The sequence below is a fragment of the Ascidia mentula genome, chromosome 8 (genome assembly GCF_947561715.1).
Source record: "Ascidia mentula chromosome 8, kaAscMent1.1, whole genome shotgun sequence".
Lineage (NCBI taxonomy): Eukaryota > Metazoa > Chordata > Ascidiacea > Phlebobranchia > Ascidiidae > Ascidia > Ascidia mentula.
In genome coordinates, this window is record NC_138573.1 from 13035983 (window position 1) to 13051563 (window position 15581).

Sequence of the window (15581 nt, forward strand, 5' to 3'; positions counted from 1 at the left end):
TTTTTTATTAAAGTTTTATTCTGAAGCTTGGCTAATAAGTCTTTGTCACACACTTTAAAACAAGAATGTGGTAATTAGTGAAATTCATTTAACTAAATGGTACGTTTCAATATAACAGAAGGTTAACTGCTTACAAATCATACTTATTATTAGCGATGGGCGATAATAAACTATAATATTTACTTTTTTGTTGCAATAGAAGTCCACTCTAAAAAAGACTGATATACATCTCAATGCAAACACTTTTGATTGACAGAAACAACTCGTTAAAACGTCATACATAAGTTTTGCAAACATTTTATTGGCAAGCGCTCTATGGTGATTGTTCTTTAACATTCACGGTATGAAGTGTTTATTTACACAACAATTGTTCAAGAGTGGTGTGTACATTCAAGGCAAGGGTTATTGGACATTCGTTTATAACTGGGCGAAAAATGAATTGCGTGGAGTGTGTTAATTTACCTTCTTAAAAAGGAATCAATTGCGAGTTAGAAGAAAACACTTCATGCGTTAAAAGGTGTTTTCTGGCTAAACCAAACGGCTCCAAAACAATGCAACATTCATTTGTTGGATATCAGGTAAAAACAGTGCACAAAAATGGAATAGCAGTTTTTTTGGCATTACAGATGATATGGTAGTTTTAATAACAGGTAGCTTGCCAATGAGTGGTAAGTGAATCGACCACAATTAAGGTGGTCAAAAAATAGGTAAAATTGTGTAACATCCATGCATGTGCAGATGGACTACACTGTTAACACTAAGAATGGAATAGAAAGAGTTGTTCACAGTAGCACATATAGAGTTTGCACAAGTACAGAGTTGGGATCAACAGCAATTGTTTGGAATGTAAAAGCAAATTTACAATTGAGGTTTGTATATTTAATAGTCACTGTTACTTGAATCTTGCTCCCTTTTCATCTTTTCCTTTTGCATGTGTTCTAAGTTTCCAATTACAAGTTCACTAAAGACATAAATAAAATACTGAGTTATTTTTTTTTAATATTTCAAATATATGAAAAATTTGCAAATTGAAAGTTTAAAATCTTATGGTGGTTGTTTTAAAATATGTTTTACAATATGTTGAAACAGGCAGTTCTTCTTTCATGTAAGAAAAGAGAAAAAGAATGCTTAATAACGGGAGGCAAATGCTTTTATTTAAAAAAAATAAAATGTCTAACATAAAAATAAAGAAATACTTTCATAAATAAAAGTGGTAATTGATTTTTCGCCCATGATTGCAGGATATATTCTCTTAATGTTAGCCACAAAATACAATTAGTTATGAAACCATTACACATCAAAAAAATTACCAAGAAATTACCAAGCTACACCTTACCTTATTACGAAAAGGCAAGAATTGCCATTGTAATACTGAAAGAAATGCACATGCAATGTTAGTGAAAAAACAAACATTTTGATTGGTTGTAAATTATTACAATTATAAAATTCAATTAAACAAATTTTGGTGAGATTGTAGTGTGTTATTTTGATTTCTGCTTGGATTCAATTTCCAATCCAAACGGAAGTGTCCTAATTTACCAAACTTAGGAACAAAAATATTAAAACAACTGTTAGTAAATAATTGTTCATACAAACGTACTAACAAAATCAAACACAGGCACAACAAAAAATAACCAGTGCAGATGTCAACAATCACATTTATGAATGCAAGTGATTACATTGAAATCTACCTGTAGTTTATTTCACCATCACCATCTTTATCAAGTTGATCCAAAAGTTGATTCATTTCATCAGTAGTGAGAAGAATACCAGCATTCTGTGGCAATATTATTTTTACACCAGATTAATTCAGTTAATGGAAGACAACTTAAATTTTTAGACAATTTCATTTGACCTCAAAGAGATTATTTTTTTGTATTCAGTATTTTTTTGTGTTAAGCATTCTTAGCATTTCATAAGCATTCATATTTATTTTAAACTATTCACATGTCTGACAACTTCTTCGAATTCTTTTTTGGTAAGTTCCAACAACACAAAATAGGCCAAACTACCAAAAATCTTGCTTTATGTAAAAGTGCTAATTTAATGTACATAAGTCCTAAATTAATATATGTAAGTCATAATTTAAAACAGTCAGGTACTTTGTTTAAAATACTAATTTAAAAAAGGTTGTAATATTTTTTAGCATAAAACGGCAAACCACAAGCAAAAATATTGGATCCAATTATGTCTAGAAATTGTGCAGCCCAAACACAACAAGTACATTTCATATAAACACTGAAGTGCAGTTCATTGACCCCCCTAACTAAAATGCGTTACCTCAATTCCAGTTTGAAATTCTTCTCTGGTAACAGACATGCTGTTATCTTCATCAAACTGGTTAAAGAAATCCACCAAACGAAGATTGTTATCTTCAATGTATTGACGCAACTTTGTCATAGGATCAGCCTTAATGAAAAACAGCTTTGTTTTGGACACAGCAACTTTTATTGAAACATTACACCTGACAAAGTGAATATAACCTTGTAAATCATTGTGCAGTTTGTTTTTGCAAAAAAAATCTGTCTTGTGTTTGTACCCTAAAATACTTCAATAGAATATGTTTCTGATATGGATATTGAAACATGCTGTTAAGGAAATGTTCAACTTGAACTGTAGAGTCGGGTTATCACTTATCACAATTATGTAACTTTTATGTGGCCATTGTAAAGACGTTTTTTGGGCAATACAAGTACAGTTTGTGGGATTTTATTCCAACCCTGAAGAACATCATTTCCTAATTGCAATTGCTCACATACCCTTGGTTTCGGTTTCACTTTTTCAGTTTCAGCTCCACCATGAATTATTGTTAATTGGGGTCTGGTCTCTTTGACTTCCTTCTCCAGCTCAACGTAGTCCTTGTTAACCTGGAAGAGTTTTAGGATTTTAGGATACTCATCCAAGTCGTGATAGGATTGGTTAATGTGAACAAGTACTTACAACAACATCTGAAAAGTCAAGGTGCTCTATCACCGAACCAGAGTTTTGCCTCAAGGCTGTCATGACCCCAAAGGCACCAGCGCTTTGCATTGGGTTTTTGCCCATTTTCAAAGTTTTTAGTGTGTCATTTGACAGCAATCCTGCATTTAAACAATTATCTTAGTGTTGCAAAGTAAGAATTCAGTACCTAGTATTTAAAGCATTTTTGTTGTTGACACTACTGTACACTTTTCACCTTTTTCGTAAACATTAGTACAAACCTTTGGCCAGCAAAACTGCTCCTTCAGAGGAAATCCTGTTGTTGCTGATGTCCAACTCCTCGAGCACATTGTTATTCCTCAAAGCATCTCCCAAAGCTTTGGCACCTTCTAAACCCAAACCATTCCAAGAAAGGTTTACTGCTTTGAGAAATATGTTGGCCTGGGGTGCAAAAAATGTGTGTGTGTACAAAGCATGGGATTGGAGATAAATGGTAATGTAGTTGATTGATTTTGGGAATTTATTGGGATTGGTCAAGAATTATAAGATAAACCTACACCTATTCCAGCAGCTATTGACTCAGCACCATTCCGCCTGAAATGATTCCAGCTTAAATTTAAGTCTTTGATGGAAGTGTTTTCTGATATAGCTGGTCCAAAGAGTAAACCAGCCTTCTGTCCGAAGTTGTTGTTGCTCAAATCAAATTGTTCCAACTTCTGGTTTGACTAATCAGAAAAAAACAACATGCATAATGATTCCTGTTGAATAAAAATGTAACTGTGATTACTGTAATGAACTCAGCAAGTGGAACAGCAGCTATGTCATCGAAGTCATTTCCTGACAATGTTACTCGATTGATTGTATCATTCTCTTGCAATGTTTCGCACAAAGCTTTGGCTCCAGCACACTGCAAGTGATTGTCCGATAAAATCTAAACGAAAGAGGTGGTTTTAGGCTTCCTGCCTTACATGAAAAGTTTGTAAGCAGCACCCACCAATTCTGTAATGTAGCAATTTTCAAGCAACATATCCGCTATTGCAATACCACCTTGAGGATTCAACCAGTTGTCCGACAAATCAAGTTTTAATATCTTGGTGTTTGACTGATAAAGCATTACAATAGATATATAATGAATAAAATTGGTGAATTGTGTGATACCATTTATAAACTTACAACAAGGGACACTGCTATAGCTTTTGCACCAGCCGGGCCCAATCCATGATGTCGCATAATAAGTTCAGAGTCTTGCATGTGACGCAGAAAATATGAGACAGGAATGACACCATATTGTTTGCAAGCATCTCTGTATGTTGTCTTGCCAGTTGTGTCATATTCTTCTTTACTTTCTGCATAATAAATACATGTAAACTGTAAAGTAATTGAATTAATGCACACTCCGACACACAAAAAGCACCATACTAATTACCTTCTAGTTCCAAATCAGTGTCATAGCCATCATCACTTCTGTCTTCTTGTATTTCTATTTTTACTCCCTCATCTTTACCTGAACCTGACTTAAACATGGAAGACGCCGTATGAGGCCGTGTTAAGTGAGATGAATGTCCACTCCCAAGTCTGCTTATAGTCTGTGTTTCCAGAAAAGAGTATTGTTGTAACACACATACATGCTGCCAAATCAATGATGGATAAAAAATATTTCATTTAGCCTGTATTAATAGTATATCCTAATAACATTGTCATATATTATATTTTTACCATCGTTTGTAGTTGAGTTTTGCTGAATAAAACTTTTATAATGTTACATGTTACCTTTCAATTGACAAACACATTATACATTGACCTTCATCTTTACCTTTCTGCTTGGAGAAATGCTCCCTCTGCTCTGTGGCCTGGCTGTTGGTGATGCTCTTGTTTCCATGTCTGCTGGACTTAGATCATCTGGAACTTCATTTTCAGTCTGTTGTGTTTCATCAGCCTGTTCACCACCCTCCTCTGTCACTTCATTGGCACCTTCCTCAGATGGCTCAGGCATATTGTACAACTTACAGTTTGACAATGCTGGCTTTGATCAATAGCCTATATACAATAGGCAGGTTCTCCCTGTACCGCCTCTCTACAAAAACATAATATCGATGTAGCATACACAATCACAGTGTTATAGTTATAATATAGTCATTGAATACATAATTGATTTTGTTGACATAAACATGCAATCATTTAAACGCGTAATTGCAAAAAAATACAGCAATTGTTTCCCTAGAAACCTCTAAGTACTTTAACCGATCCCGTGCAGTACAATGATTGTTGATTTCTACTCACTTGTTCTTGTTGGTGGAGAAAAGGTTTTTAGTTATGATTTTGCCAAAACATGTTTCCCCACCTATTCCTTAATCAATATTTTTGCCTGTAAAAATAGCACCGCAGATAAAAAAAAACATGTGAAATTAAAAAAAAAACACATACATGGATTTCGACAAGTCTTCGGGTAAAACAAAGTCCAATAAAAATAAATCCAATATGGATATATATTGAGGTTGGCATACGTCTGTTTTTTCTGACATGTTTGGAATTATATTGTTTAAATTACGAAAGAGATGGCAAAAAGTATTAATATCAGATATTTTGAATAATTTACATCTTTATGTTATATATCAATAATTGCCGATAGTGACGATGAGGTTATAATCCGCAGTTTGCGGAAATCCATACGTTTGTGCAATTGCAATTGAAATGGCCTATCCGTTGAAGCCTAGTACGGTTAAAAACAGAACATTTTTTTAAACCCACTCTGTTATTGGTTGCTAGCCAATATACCAATAGGACAATTTAAACTAGTAACATTTTGCAGTCAATGTCAGTTTTTCTCTTTTGTGTAGTGGGCCAACAATCACCCATGCTTGTGTTAAATCAAGACAATTTTCAAATATATTTATTACATTTGGTTGCGATTGCCCAAATTTTTGTCTTAATTGGGTTAATAGTAAATCAAATCATGTTTATTTTGCAAAAAAAAGCAACTACGCAAAGAACAATATATGAGGAAATGAAATGGCATGGGCACCGATAAAACCATAAAGATTATCGAGTCAGGCGCCCATGTAAAGGTGATTTCATCACGGAGAATCACCGTCTGTCGTTGGATCACAGCCAGTCGCACTGGGAGGTGATGGGTTGCGACAAGCTGCATGTGACGAAAGGTGGCCACCCGTACTATAGGATAAATCTATACTGACACCGATTCGCCAATTCAATACGAAGATAAATTTCTTCACAATTTCGGTTCAATAACCAAAACACTATTTACATCGACAGATGCTATTCGAAAAGGCTTTTGTGCTGGTCATCGTTGGAAAACGAAACGTCATTTTGTTGCTTTGATGTAGCTCATTTTCCATCTATGTAATGGACACAATATTTTACGCGAAATTTCAACAGTGGTTCTGTCTCGGATTTTTTTTTACAGTGCGTAGCATATACTTTTAGTATCATCTCTGGGTGTTTCATAACATTTCATATGTGGTCCGATATCATGACATACTCTTTACACAATATTCGATAAGATGAAACAATTGATAAATTTCACACTATGACTCATTTTTGCCCAAAGGCACGATTGCTTTCCAAACATACATGCGCAGCTAAAGGCCAATCAAGATTTTAAGAGAAACAGGTGCTATAGCAGAATATTGCACTGACATAATACGCCTGAAGCCAAAAAGAACTGCAGTTTCATCAATCAAACGACCGTTACTTTATATTATCTTCAAGTGTTCGTAGACGTTGCATGTATAATGTTGTTGCGATTATTTTGCAAGGTTGGATTAGTTCTTGGTTTCTTGTTGATTTTTGTCGACAGCAGAAAAGGTACGTAAATTATGCAGAAGTTAATGATAATAATAATAATGATAATAATAATTTAGAGCTTATCGTATATAGCCTACAGCAGATATTGCCATTTCGTGATGTTTACAACGGTGTAATAATGCAAAAAACTTTAATTGGCTGTTTGGTGATTGCAGTTTCAAGTCGTTTCTGCAAACTGCCCAACTTCGGGTGCGCTGAACCAAACAGCTACCGGTGCGGATGTCGACTGACTGGAGAAATATTTGGACGCAAATTAATGGAGGATAAATGTATCCCGTATTCTTGGGTCTGTGACACTTACAACGATTGTGCTGATGGAAGCGACGAGGTGGCTTGCGAATGCCCTGATGGCCATTTCAAATGTGGTTGCACTATGGGAGACAGGCAATGTCCCGATGGTGCTGGGTGCATTCGCGAAAATCTGCTTTGCGACGGCATTGCGCAATGTACAGATAAAAGCGACGAGATTAACTGCTTTTGCAAGATTGATGAATACGCGTGTGGCTGTGTTGGAAAGAGTTGTACCAATGGGACAGCAATAACTGCCTGCATCGACAGACGTTTAAGGTGCGATGGTTGTTCCGACTGCCCCCACGGAGGCGATGAACAACACTGCAAATGTCCATCGAGCGCTATGCATAAGTGCGGATGCCCCAGATGGGACAGACAATGCGCTGAAGGCAAGGAATGTATTTACCGAAGCTGGATCTGCAACGGCAGAAAAAATTGCAAGGACGGCAGCGACGAAATAGGGTGTGGACGGTGTCAAGCCAATCAATTTTGCTGCGACCGATTTTGCACAGTTTGTATTGAGAAAGGGGACGTGTGCAACGGTGTTAATGACTGTCCAAACGCTAATGACGAGAAAAATTGCTGCGGAGAAACTCGTTTGTCATGCCCAAACAGAAGCGCCGAAGGGGCTAATTTAAAACATAAGATTGTGACAAACGTAGCTAGGTGCGACGGTCACAATGACTGCGGAAACTGGGGCGATGAAATGAACTGCAATTATGATGACATGTACCAGTGCCAATGCAGCAAAGGGGATACAATTACCTGTACTGAGGAAGCGGCGGTACCATTAGATTTTAGGTGTGATGGTATCGCTGACTGTCAAGACGACCACTCCGATGAAAACTGCACATGTGATGCCTCGCAATATAAATGCGAGTCTACAGGTGTTTGTATATCAGCTGACAGCGTGTGTGATGGCTACAAAGACTGTGTCGATTGGTCTGATGAGGTTGGCTGTGGTGGCTGCCTCGACAAACACAAGTTTCAGTGCGCTTGTTTGTCCAATGACCCGATTACTTGCAAAGACGTCGCCTGTATTTCCACTCGTAAAGTGTGCGACGGTGTGAACGACTGTGGTGATTGGAGCGACGAAACCGGCTGTTCTTGTCCAAACGCTAAACCAGTAACTTGCAGTTGTTACACATCCGCTAAAATATCCTGTTCCAGAAGAGTAGGTTGCTTGGTTGCAAGCAGTCGTTGTGATGGCAAGAATCAATGCGGAGACTGGAGTGACGAAATGGGGTGCGACTGTCGTAGGGATGAGATACGTTGTGGTTGCATCCACACGGCGCTTTGCGACGGCACAGGAAGATGCATCAAAAGAAAGCGCTTACAAGATGGTCGAGTTGATTGTCCCGAAGGAGATGATGAAATTGTATTTTAAGCCATATATTATCGCTGAGCTTTTAGCAACTAATGACGATGTACAAATTGACGCTGGGCTGTAAAAAACTGTTGTACTGAATACTACAGCTAGTGTATCAGTTGCATGATATCGTACCTAGTGCTTCTCAGTTTAAACGAGTTTGTTTTCGCTTTTGTCAAGGTTTGCAGGCTTCGTATCAAAGGCTTTACTGCCTAGCTGGATCGCGGCCACTTTTCCAGACATGTCGGAGCGAGATCTAAAGATCCCGGTGAGGTTTGAACTTATTGCCCTGGGATCACCAAGGTCGACGATTTACCAATTGAGCTACGGGAGCTAAACGGGGTATATGGCAGTGGCCAAGATACACTGGTGCGCAAGCACAACTTGCCGGGAAACCTTCACGCCCAGGGTCTTTAGTTCAAACCTCATCAGGAGCATGATTTTTTAGATTTTGCTCCGATATGTTGGGAAAAAGTGGCTGATCCAGCTACACTGCTTTGCAGGGGCTGCGAAACCGATAAATCTTTTGATATCGATACGATAACCGTGATCGCCAAAAACACCTGCGCAGTAGGGCAATCCTGCCAGTCACGCGGTTGCACGAAACATTTACGTGCTTCTGTCGAGTTTGATTTTAAGGAAGTTACGTGGACCGTCGCGCGGTGGCGCTAGCAAAATGCAAATATCGTATGTGTACAAAAAAGACACGAATATTTGAGATTTTCACCAAATGGTTATCGAGTTAAATCTCCTGAACGCCTAAAATTAAAGCTGTAAAACAACAAAACTGTTGCTAAAAGTATCTTTTAAAGCAATTCGATACATAAAGCGTAAAATGTTACGCGGGCATCAACGTATTCCAAAAATCAGTAAAAAAACGCGAAAAACTGTAAACCAGGACTTCCCAAACGTTTTCGTTTCCGACACGACTGAAAAATTTTCAGGGGGCGTATGCCATATCCAAATGTTTAACCATGCGTGACATTGACTTTTTGCGACCTAAACAATTCGGTGTGCGACCCCCAATTTAGGAAGCACCGATCCAAACAACTGCAAGGTCTCTGATATTTATACCAATTAAGCTACAGAGTAACGTCGCAATGCAAATAAAGGTAACAATCTCTGGAAGACAACAGTTACACCTTTTGATTTTTCGAAACAACGAATAAAACCAAGTCGTTTTAATAGTACTCAAGGTAATGATAAAATTGGCTCAAATTGCTTCAGTTCCCATTTTGATCAGAACCATCTCGACAGAGACGAGATTCCGCAAACATCATCAACGAAGAGATAATCAGAGAAGCCGCCCCGAAGTAGAAAACAACGGACATTTCACCAATGGCGTCTATAGCTGTTCCTGTATATGTTGAAATTGTTTTTAATTTTTAAAACTACAAGAAAAATCGGCGCTTATAAATTGCGCATTGAAAATGCGAAGTTTGTATGTTAGCGGTCACCACACGACGCTGCTTCGAAACAACCGTTTCCACTCACCACACGAATGTTTATGAAGTCTTCCCTTCAATAAATTTGGAAAGTGCCATTTATATAATAGGCATTTTTGGGGCCCAGTAAATGATTTGTTTATTCATATTATTGTTAAGAAAAAACGAATAGTTTGTAAGTAGCCTTTTGTTATTTTTATTAATCTATCCTCATGGCATAATTAAACGTAACGTTTATTGACCTTTTGTTTATGTATGACAATGCATATTTATTCATAACAAAAGGGTATTTTCGTTGGCTTGGCTTAGTAAATATTTGTGTGCCGGCCAAGTAGCCAATGATTTTGTGTTTCAAAACTTGGTAGTTGTAAAAAAAGAAAAGTGGAGGAATCCTCGTCCAAAAATACTACAAATATACAGACTCAAGATTCTCGTATAATCAATGTGCTAACCATTGGTGAGATTCAGCCGGTTCGCACCGGTTCTGTAGAACCGTCTCACGAAATTTTATGAGATCAGCGAACCGGTTAGCATTACTGGTTACTGTCAATGGATTTTGGAACAGAACCGGCTGAAAAATATGACTTTTGTGATAGAACCGGCTGACAAAAAAATTGAATCCCACCACTGGTGCTAACTGCTAAGCTACACTGCTACAGCAACATGCCTTATGAACTTCTGCCCCGCGGAAAAACCAACAGTCTGTGATGACCCTAGAGAAAGTAAGGTTGGATCCCACTGATGCAGGGCATTAAATTGAGTCCTACCCGATCTTACCTCCTCGACGTGTGTCCTGCCTTTTTTAAACATTCACCAATCGCCCGATCTGTAATAACACAAAGTTTGGAAACTCACCAAACATCACCGTGGTCGCTGAGCCAGCGATGAATGAAAAAACGCTGCTGTACGAATAAACGGCGGCAAAAAGTTCCGGGCCCATTATCTCTGTCGTAAATACGGCGTAAACGGCATCCATTCCACCACCACCGATTCCGATCAAACAACACAATACCAAAAGTGGCACAAATGTTGGTAGGAAGGGAAGCACGAAGAACACTACAGCAAGAACCAGTTGGATCAGGCTCTGCGTTAAAATGTACAGACATGAAGAGAAAAATGATTGGAAAGCACCAAGTAAATGACAGTGCCTCTGGATGCAAAAACTTATATAACTCACGTATGCATTAAAGCGTTATTTTGGCATTTATTTTCATTTGAAGGACAGTTTATTTTTTATTCTTAAGATTATCGTTGTTAAACGTTTAAATATTAAAAACTGAGTTTGTGCAAACTGGTGTGTGGGTTGTGTGCGTTCGATTTTGGTCTTAATGTTTACATTTGTTTTACGTTTGTTGTTTTCAGAATATTGATGATGTCGTAAGGACGAAATATATACAAGTAGCTTGGATGATTGTACAAAACTATACCTTAGTCCTAGTAATCACTGTTTCAAGACTTTTTGGTGCTACGATCCGAAGACCAAGACCAATCGAAGTTGTCAGTGGGAAATTAATGCATTATACATAAACATTTCTGTCGAACCATAATATAACTATGGAGTGGCGCGTCTTTGCAGTTAAGTTTAAACTGCTCGATGAATTTGCTGCATGATAGTTATCACACACTTACGGCTACAGCCATTCGCTTTGAGACGTCAAATTTGTCGAAGAAAGATGCAAACAGTAATCGTGAACCAATTTCTCCAAACGAGACAGCAGAGACGAGAGTTGTGGCTTCAACTTTTGAAATGTCGAAATCTGCAACAAAAATACTGACATGTTTACATGCGAAGTGTTTACACTGGCTAAGGAATGGGGTAACTTAGGGCCCTCGAGAGAAAAAAATGTGACGATGCGAGGACCTGTATTTTAGACCACATGACATTGTCGGGGAAATCCAGCCTTTTACAATAGAAATTCCTCAATTCATGGGCCCCTATTTGCCGTTCAAAATTTGTGATTTTTATAATGTTTGTAATCGTTGTTAATTATACATATTATACATTTTTTTCCTTTTGGCTCAAACACACAACACACTACAGAACAAAACACAACTCACTGTTTTTTCCGTAAGGTACCAAAAAAGTAAGGGAAGAATAGTAAGCCGCTGCAAAGAAGATCCAAGACCATGTAAACAGTTGAAACTTGGGTTTCGTGACCACTCCCAGGTCACTTTCATTGTACATTTTTCTCGCCACAGTGCCAAAAGACTTTTTACCATGTGTTCTTGACTTGTTGTCAACATGATTTTCGTGTTTGTCGCTGCGTCAAAATAGACAACGGTAAATTTATTTTAGGTTAAAATATATCCACATGTTGATGTTGGTTCGGTTGACAAAGAGCATGATTCAGGGTATATTTGCACATCGCTAACACATTCGTTTCAGCATGATGCGTAAAAAACAAACTAATGGTGAGAAGAGGTACGGGTTATACACTGTTTACCACAGACTTTGTACGCGCAAAAGCAAACCCATGTTTTTAGGTTTGTGAAATTTGAGAATAATCCGATCCAGAGAAATGGTTACAGAAGATGTAGTAACAGAAGATACGAAAATTTTGTTCGTTTTTTATTCAATTGTCACAAGATATCAAAAATTAAGTACAGCCGCCAACAGTTTTATGATTTCTATTTTAGATCACTCTAGGATTGTACGAAACTGGTGTTTTTCACCAGTTGCCTGCCTACCTCAGCGCTCTTTTGGTTGCAGCTCATTCTCAAATTGCGCTGATGATGGACGCAATCGTATTTGAAACGTTTGCACATAATGTATAGCAACATATTAGCTTTGGCTTTTTTGTAAGCCGTTTACGTACTCACTACACGGCTGTGGAGTTGAATCAACAAAATGTTCAACAGGTCGAAGCAGACTCCCCACGACCGCTATTTGAAGATAAAAACCTGAGACAATCTGTGAAAACCATAATTCATAACCACATAAGTGATCGCATATGATGTCGCATCACATGCCTGCAGGGCACCTCGCCAAGAATAGATGTCAATTAAGAGTTGGTAGATTGGGCAGTATATGAATCCACCCAGCGAAGCACCCGTACAAAGTAGCTGCATAGCGATATTTCGTCGCTTCAGGAAATAATTTTTCACCGATCCGTATATTCCAACAGTTGTAACCGCGGTACACACACCTGTATATGTGATGTTGGAAACAAGTGGATTAAAGTGCGGAGCGATATTTACCAACCTGGAACAAATCCCGCAGTCCAGTAAGTTGCCCATAGCGACCCAAACAAAGATGAAACATAGACCGAGATACAGGATATCAGCCCAGCGGTCATGACTCCCATTCTATAACTGATGCGCTTGTACAATGCTGGCACAACAAGGCCTGTTAAGGGAAAATTAGGAATTATTAAGGGATGCCAGTTCATTTAAACATATCAAACAAGGCACACATACTTCCAAGACCATAGCCTCCAAGGTACAAGCCGTTAAGCCAGGCCATCTCGCCGTAGTTCACAGCGAATTCCCCCATTAGGGAATTGTAAAACACTGAATAGCAGCGTTGGGCAGCGGCGTATAAGGACGGTATAAACATCCCTGCCACTGCTACTATCCAACCCCATTGAGTTTTAGTGAGCATTCCTGAGGTGCAGTGGGAGTACGTCGGCAATAGATATAGTTGTTAAGGTATGTTGTCTTCAACCAGTAATGTACACACAGACAACTAGCAGTTTAGAAGTTTTCAATGTAACTAAACTTTTTGTTTGCTGCATTGCAAAGGGAACTGCACACAGGAAATAGTTTCGTCCGCTTTGGGCTACGTGCAAAACACGTACGTGTCAATGACATTGAATCACGCGAATCAGTTCGCGGATGCAAAACAAAAACATGCAGCAAACGAGAGGTATTGCATGTACGGATTTTTGGACTATTCTAACAACAAAATTGCTACGCAATGAACCATACGTAGTACCTCTACAAACCTTGGTTTAAATCGTACAGCACGCCCGACTTGTGAAAATCAACACCTTGTGGAGACAATTCGCCTGTCTCCAAGCGTGAACGTATTTGCACACACAAAGCATTCGCAGTGCACCTTCTTCAGCACACCAGAAGAAGCATTGACTAGCTAACTTGCATGCGTCGAAACAACTTCTATGACGTATACCCACATAAAGGTAGAGATCCAAACACTGGCAAGCGCTTAACAATTGCTAACCAAAGTCGATAGCAGAGGATGTTGACAGAACAGTCTGTCAACTAACACAAACCATAGCAAACAATTTCTGTCCAGCAATTAATTGCAGTGTCTGTGTGTCATTATGTCTTTTAATTGACTAGTATATGCTAGTAGTAGGCTAACTGTGTGACTTAGCGCTCTTACGCGTTTCTATTTCCATGAAGTCTGGTCTAAATTAAACCTAAATCCGACCTATGTTACTATAATTACTAACAAAGATAAATCTCAATAAAAAATTAATCGAACTTGCTAACGCGCTCAAGGTTTGTAAAGTTGCTTGCCCTTAAAAAGCACTCAAGCGTGAAATGTGCAACTCGACATTTTATTTCACCGATTTTTTTTTCAAAGGCAAATACAACCTAATTTTATACCTTAGGTTGATAATTTGGACATGCAAATTAAATTTTTCTTGTTTGTTAACTTTATTTTTTAACCGTAAATAGGAGGTATTCGAACCTACAGCATATTGCATTCTGCAACAAACACAATGATACAAAACTGTCAACAAATCTTTTCAACAAAATTTTTTGACGAACATTTTTATTCTGACAAACATTTTGTATTCAGGTACGACAGTCCACGTCGATAGGGTTGTCATCCGTCCTTTATTCAGCTATATTTATTTGTGCCATATTGTCAATTCGTATTGAATCTAGTACTCTGTCAACTTAGCAATCTCGATAAGGGCGACATGATGAGAAGTTCTTCGTTCGTTAAACTACCGAAGTCGCTAAAACTGAATTTAGCGAGGTGTTTACGAGCGAGGAACTCGGTACAGAAAATGTTATGCCGAGCACATCTCGTTAGGACCTCGTACAAGCGTGCAACGAAAACGAGAGACTGCGTCACTTTTCAGGAGAAAGGGACCTTTGCGTCGCCCTAAATACTATGTTTCTGAATACGAGTTGCGTAATTTGCCATAACTTGCGCATATGCGGTATAGAATCTTGAATTTGCCCCACATTTTTTGTTCGTTTTCATTATTTAGGTAAGTTTACGATAATATGCGACCGAAATCTCAAATCAAATTGGTGTATTAGTTTTAGGCTTAACAGTTGAGGAAATGCCTTGAGGCATGTTAATTAACATTGTACTGATCAATCTCATTTTAATTGTTGTAAAATTTTAATTAAATCACAATTCTACCACACCTACTTTGCAAGTTATTAAAATCATTTACAAGCCGAAAACTTACTATGGGTGTTAAAATACCCATAGTCTACCTATCAATATTGTCAAAATGTTTCGCCCTTTCGTTCGGCCGGAAAAATATGCAAGTTATGTCAGGGTCACTTGAGAATTTACAACTCGCTATATTGTATTTACGAGGTTACGAAAACAACCCATGCAAAATTGACACTAATATATTCTCGAATGGTGTAGTTCTGTGATCGCACAACACTGAGTATTATTGCAACAGCAAAAAAACTGCTGCTTTGACAACAGCAACTCCCTTGGTTGTGTTGGGCATTTTGATGAATGGCCGATTTTTGATCGTTTCGAAATTCAAACGATTGGAATCATTTCGACG

The 15581-nt window shown here is 38.1% G+C and overlaps 3 protein-coding genes across 4 annotated transcripts; 1 reads left to right on the top strand and 2 right to left on the bottom strand.

The window, feature by feature from the left end:
• Positions 1-85: 85 nt before the first annotated feature.
• LOC145912735 (uncharacterized) lies at positions 86-4989 on the bottom strand. 2 transcript variants are annotated; one of them, XM_083000315.1, is made up of 13 exons: positions 4733-4989; positions 4346-4505; positions 4093-4265; positions 3914-4021; positions 3707-3850; positions 3477-3644; positions 3201-3360; positions 2941-3080; positions 2760-2867; positions 2281-2409; positions 1692-1777; positions 1337-1371; positions 86-961 (listed from the first exon to the last, which is right to left on the bottom strand). In XM_083000315.1, the coding sequence occupies exons 1-12, from the start codon at positions 4910-4912 to the stop codon at positions 1341-1343; spliced, it is 1587 nt and encodes a 528-aa protein (XP_082856441.1). In that variant the 5' UTR covers positions 4913-4989; the 3' UTR covers positions 86-961; positions 1337-1340. The 2 variants fall into 2 exon arrangements, with proteins under 2 accessions (XP_082856441.1, XP_082856440.1); XM_083000314.1 differs by lacking the exon at positions 1337-1371 and having other exon boundaries at positions 87-961.
• Positions 4990-6583: 1594 nt separating this feature from the next.
• LOC145912736 (uncharacterized) lies at positions 6584-8579 on the top strand. The gene is made up of 2 exons (XM_083000316.1): positions 6584-6744; positions 6900-8579. Exons 1-2 carry the CDS (start codon positions 6672-6674, stop codon positions 8420-8422), a joined length of 1596 nt encoding a protein of 531 aa, XP_082856442.1. The 5' UTR covers positions 6584-6671; the 3' UTR covers positions 8423-8579.
• A 491-nt stretch (positions 8580-9070) lies between these two features.
• LOC145912738 (monocarboxylate transporter 12-like) lies at positions 9071-13567 on the bottom strand. Its single transcript, XM_083000319.1, has 8 exons — positions 13267-13567; positions 13052-13195; positions 12820-12995; positions 12666-12760; positions 11908-12110; positions 11479-11606; positions 10705-10933; positions 9071-9761 (listed from the first exon to the last, which is right to left on the bottom strand). The coding sequence occupies exons 1-8, from the start codon at positions 13448-13450 to the stop codon at positions 9628-9630; spliced, it is 1293 nt and encodes a 430-aa protein (XP_082856445.1). The 5' UTR covers positions 13451-13567; the 3' UTR covers positions 9071-9627.
• Between the last annotated feature and the right edge of the window lie 2014 nt (positions 13568-15581).

What these genes read in the sequence shown, in the direction of transcription:
- LOC145912736 (XM_083000316.1), top strand. Translation starts at nt 6,672, where the DNA reads ATGTTGTTGCGATTATTTTGCAAGGTTGGATTAGTTCTTGGTTTCTTG. An exon ending in TTTTGTCGACAGCAGAAAAG is followed by an intron (nt 6,745 to 6,899) that starts GTACGTAAATTA and finishes TGGTGATTGCAG; the next exon opens with TTTCAAGTCGTTTCTGCAAA.
- LOC145912738 (XM_083000319.1), bottom strand. Translation starts at nt 13,450, where the DNA reads ATGCTCACTAAAACTCAATGGGGTTGGATAGTAGCAGTGGCAGGGATG. An exon ending in TGGAGGCTATGGTCTTGGAA is followed by an intron (nt 13,196 to 13,266) that starts GTATGTGTGCCT and finishes TTCCCTTAACAG; the next exon opens with GCCTTGTTGTGCCAGCATTG. An exon ending in CTTGGCGAGGTGCCCTGCAG is followed by an intron (nt 12,761 to 12,819) that starts GCATGTGATGCG and finishes TGGTTTTCACAG; the next exon opens with ATTGTCTCAGGTTTTTATCT.
- LOC145912735 (XM_083000314.1), bottom strand. Translation starts at nt 4,912, where the DNA reads ATGCCTGAGCCATCTGAGGAAGGTGCCAATGAAGTGACAGAGGAGGGT. An exon ending in CACTTGCTGAGTTCATTACA is followed by an intron (nt 3,645 to 3,706) that starts GTAATCACAGTT and finishes TTTTCTGATTAG; the next exon opens with TCAAACCAGAAGTTGGAACA. An exon ending in AATTTCAAACTGGAATTGAG is followed by an intron (nt 1,778 to 2,280) that starts GTAACGCATTTT and finishes ATATTGCCACAG; the next exon opens with AATGCTGGTATTCTTCTCAC.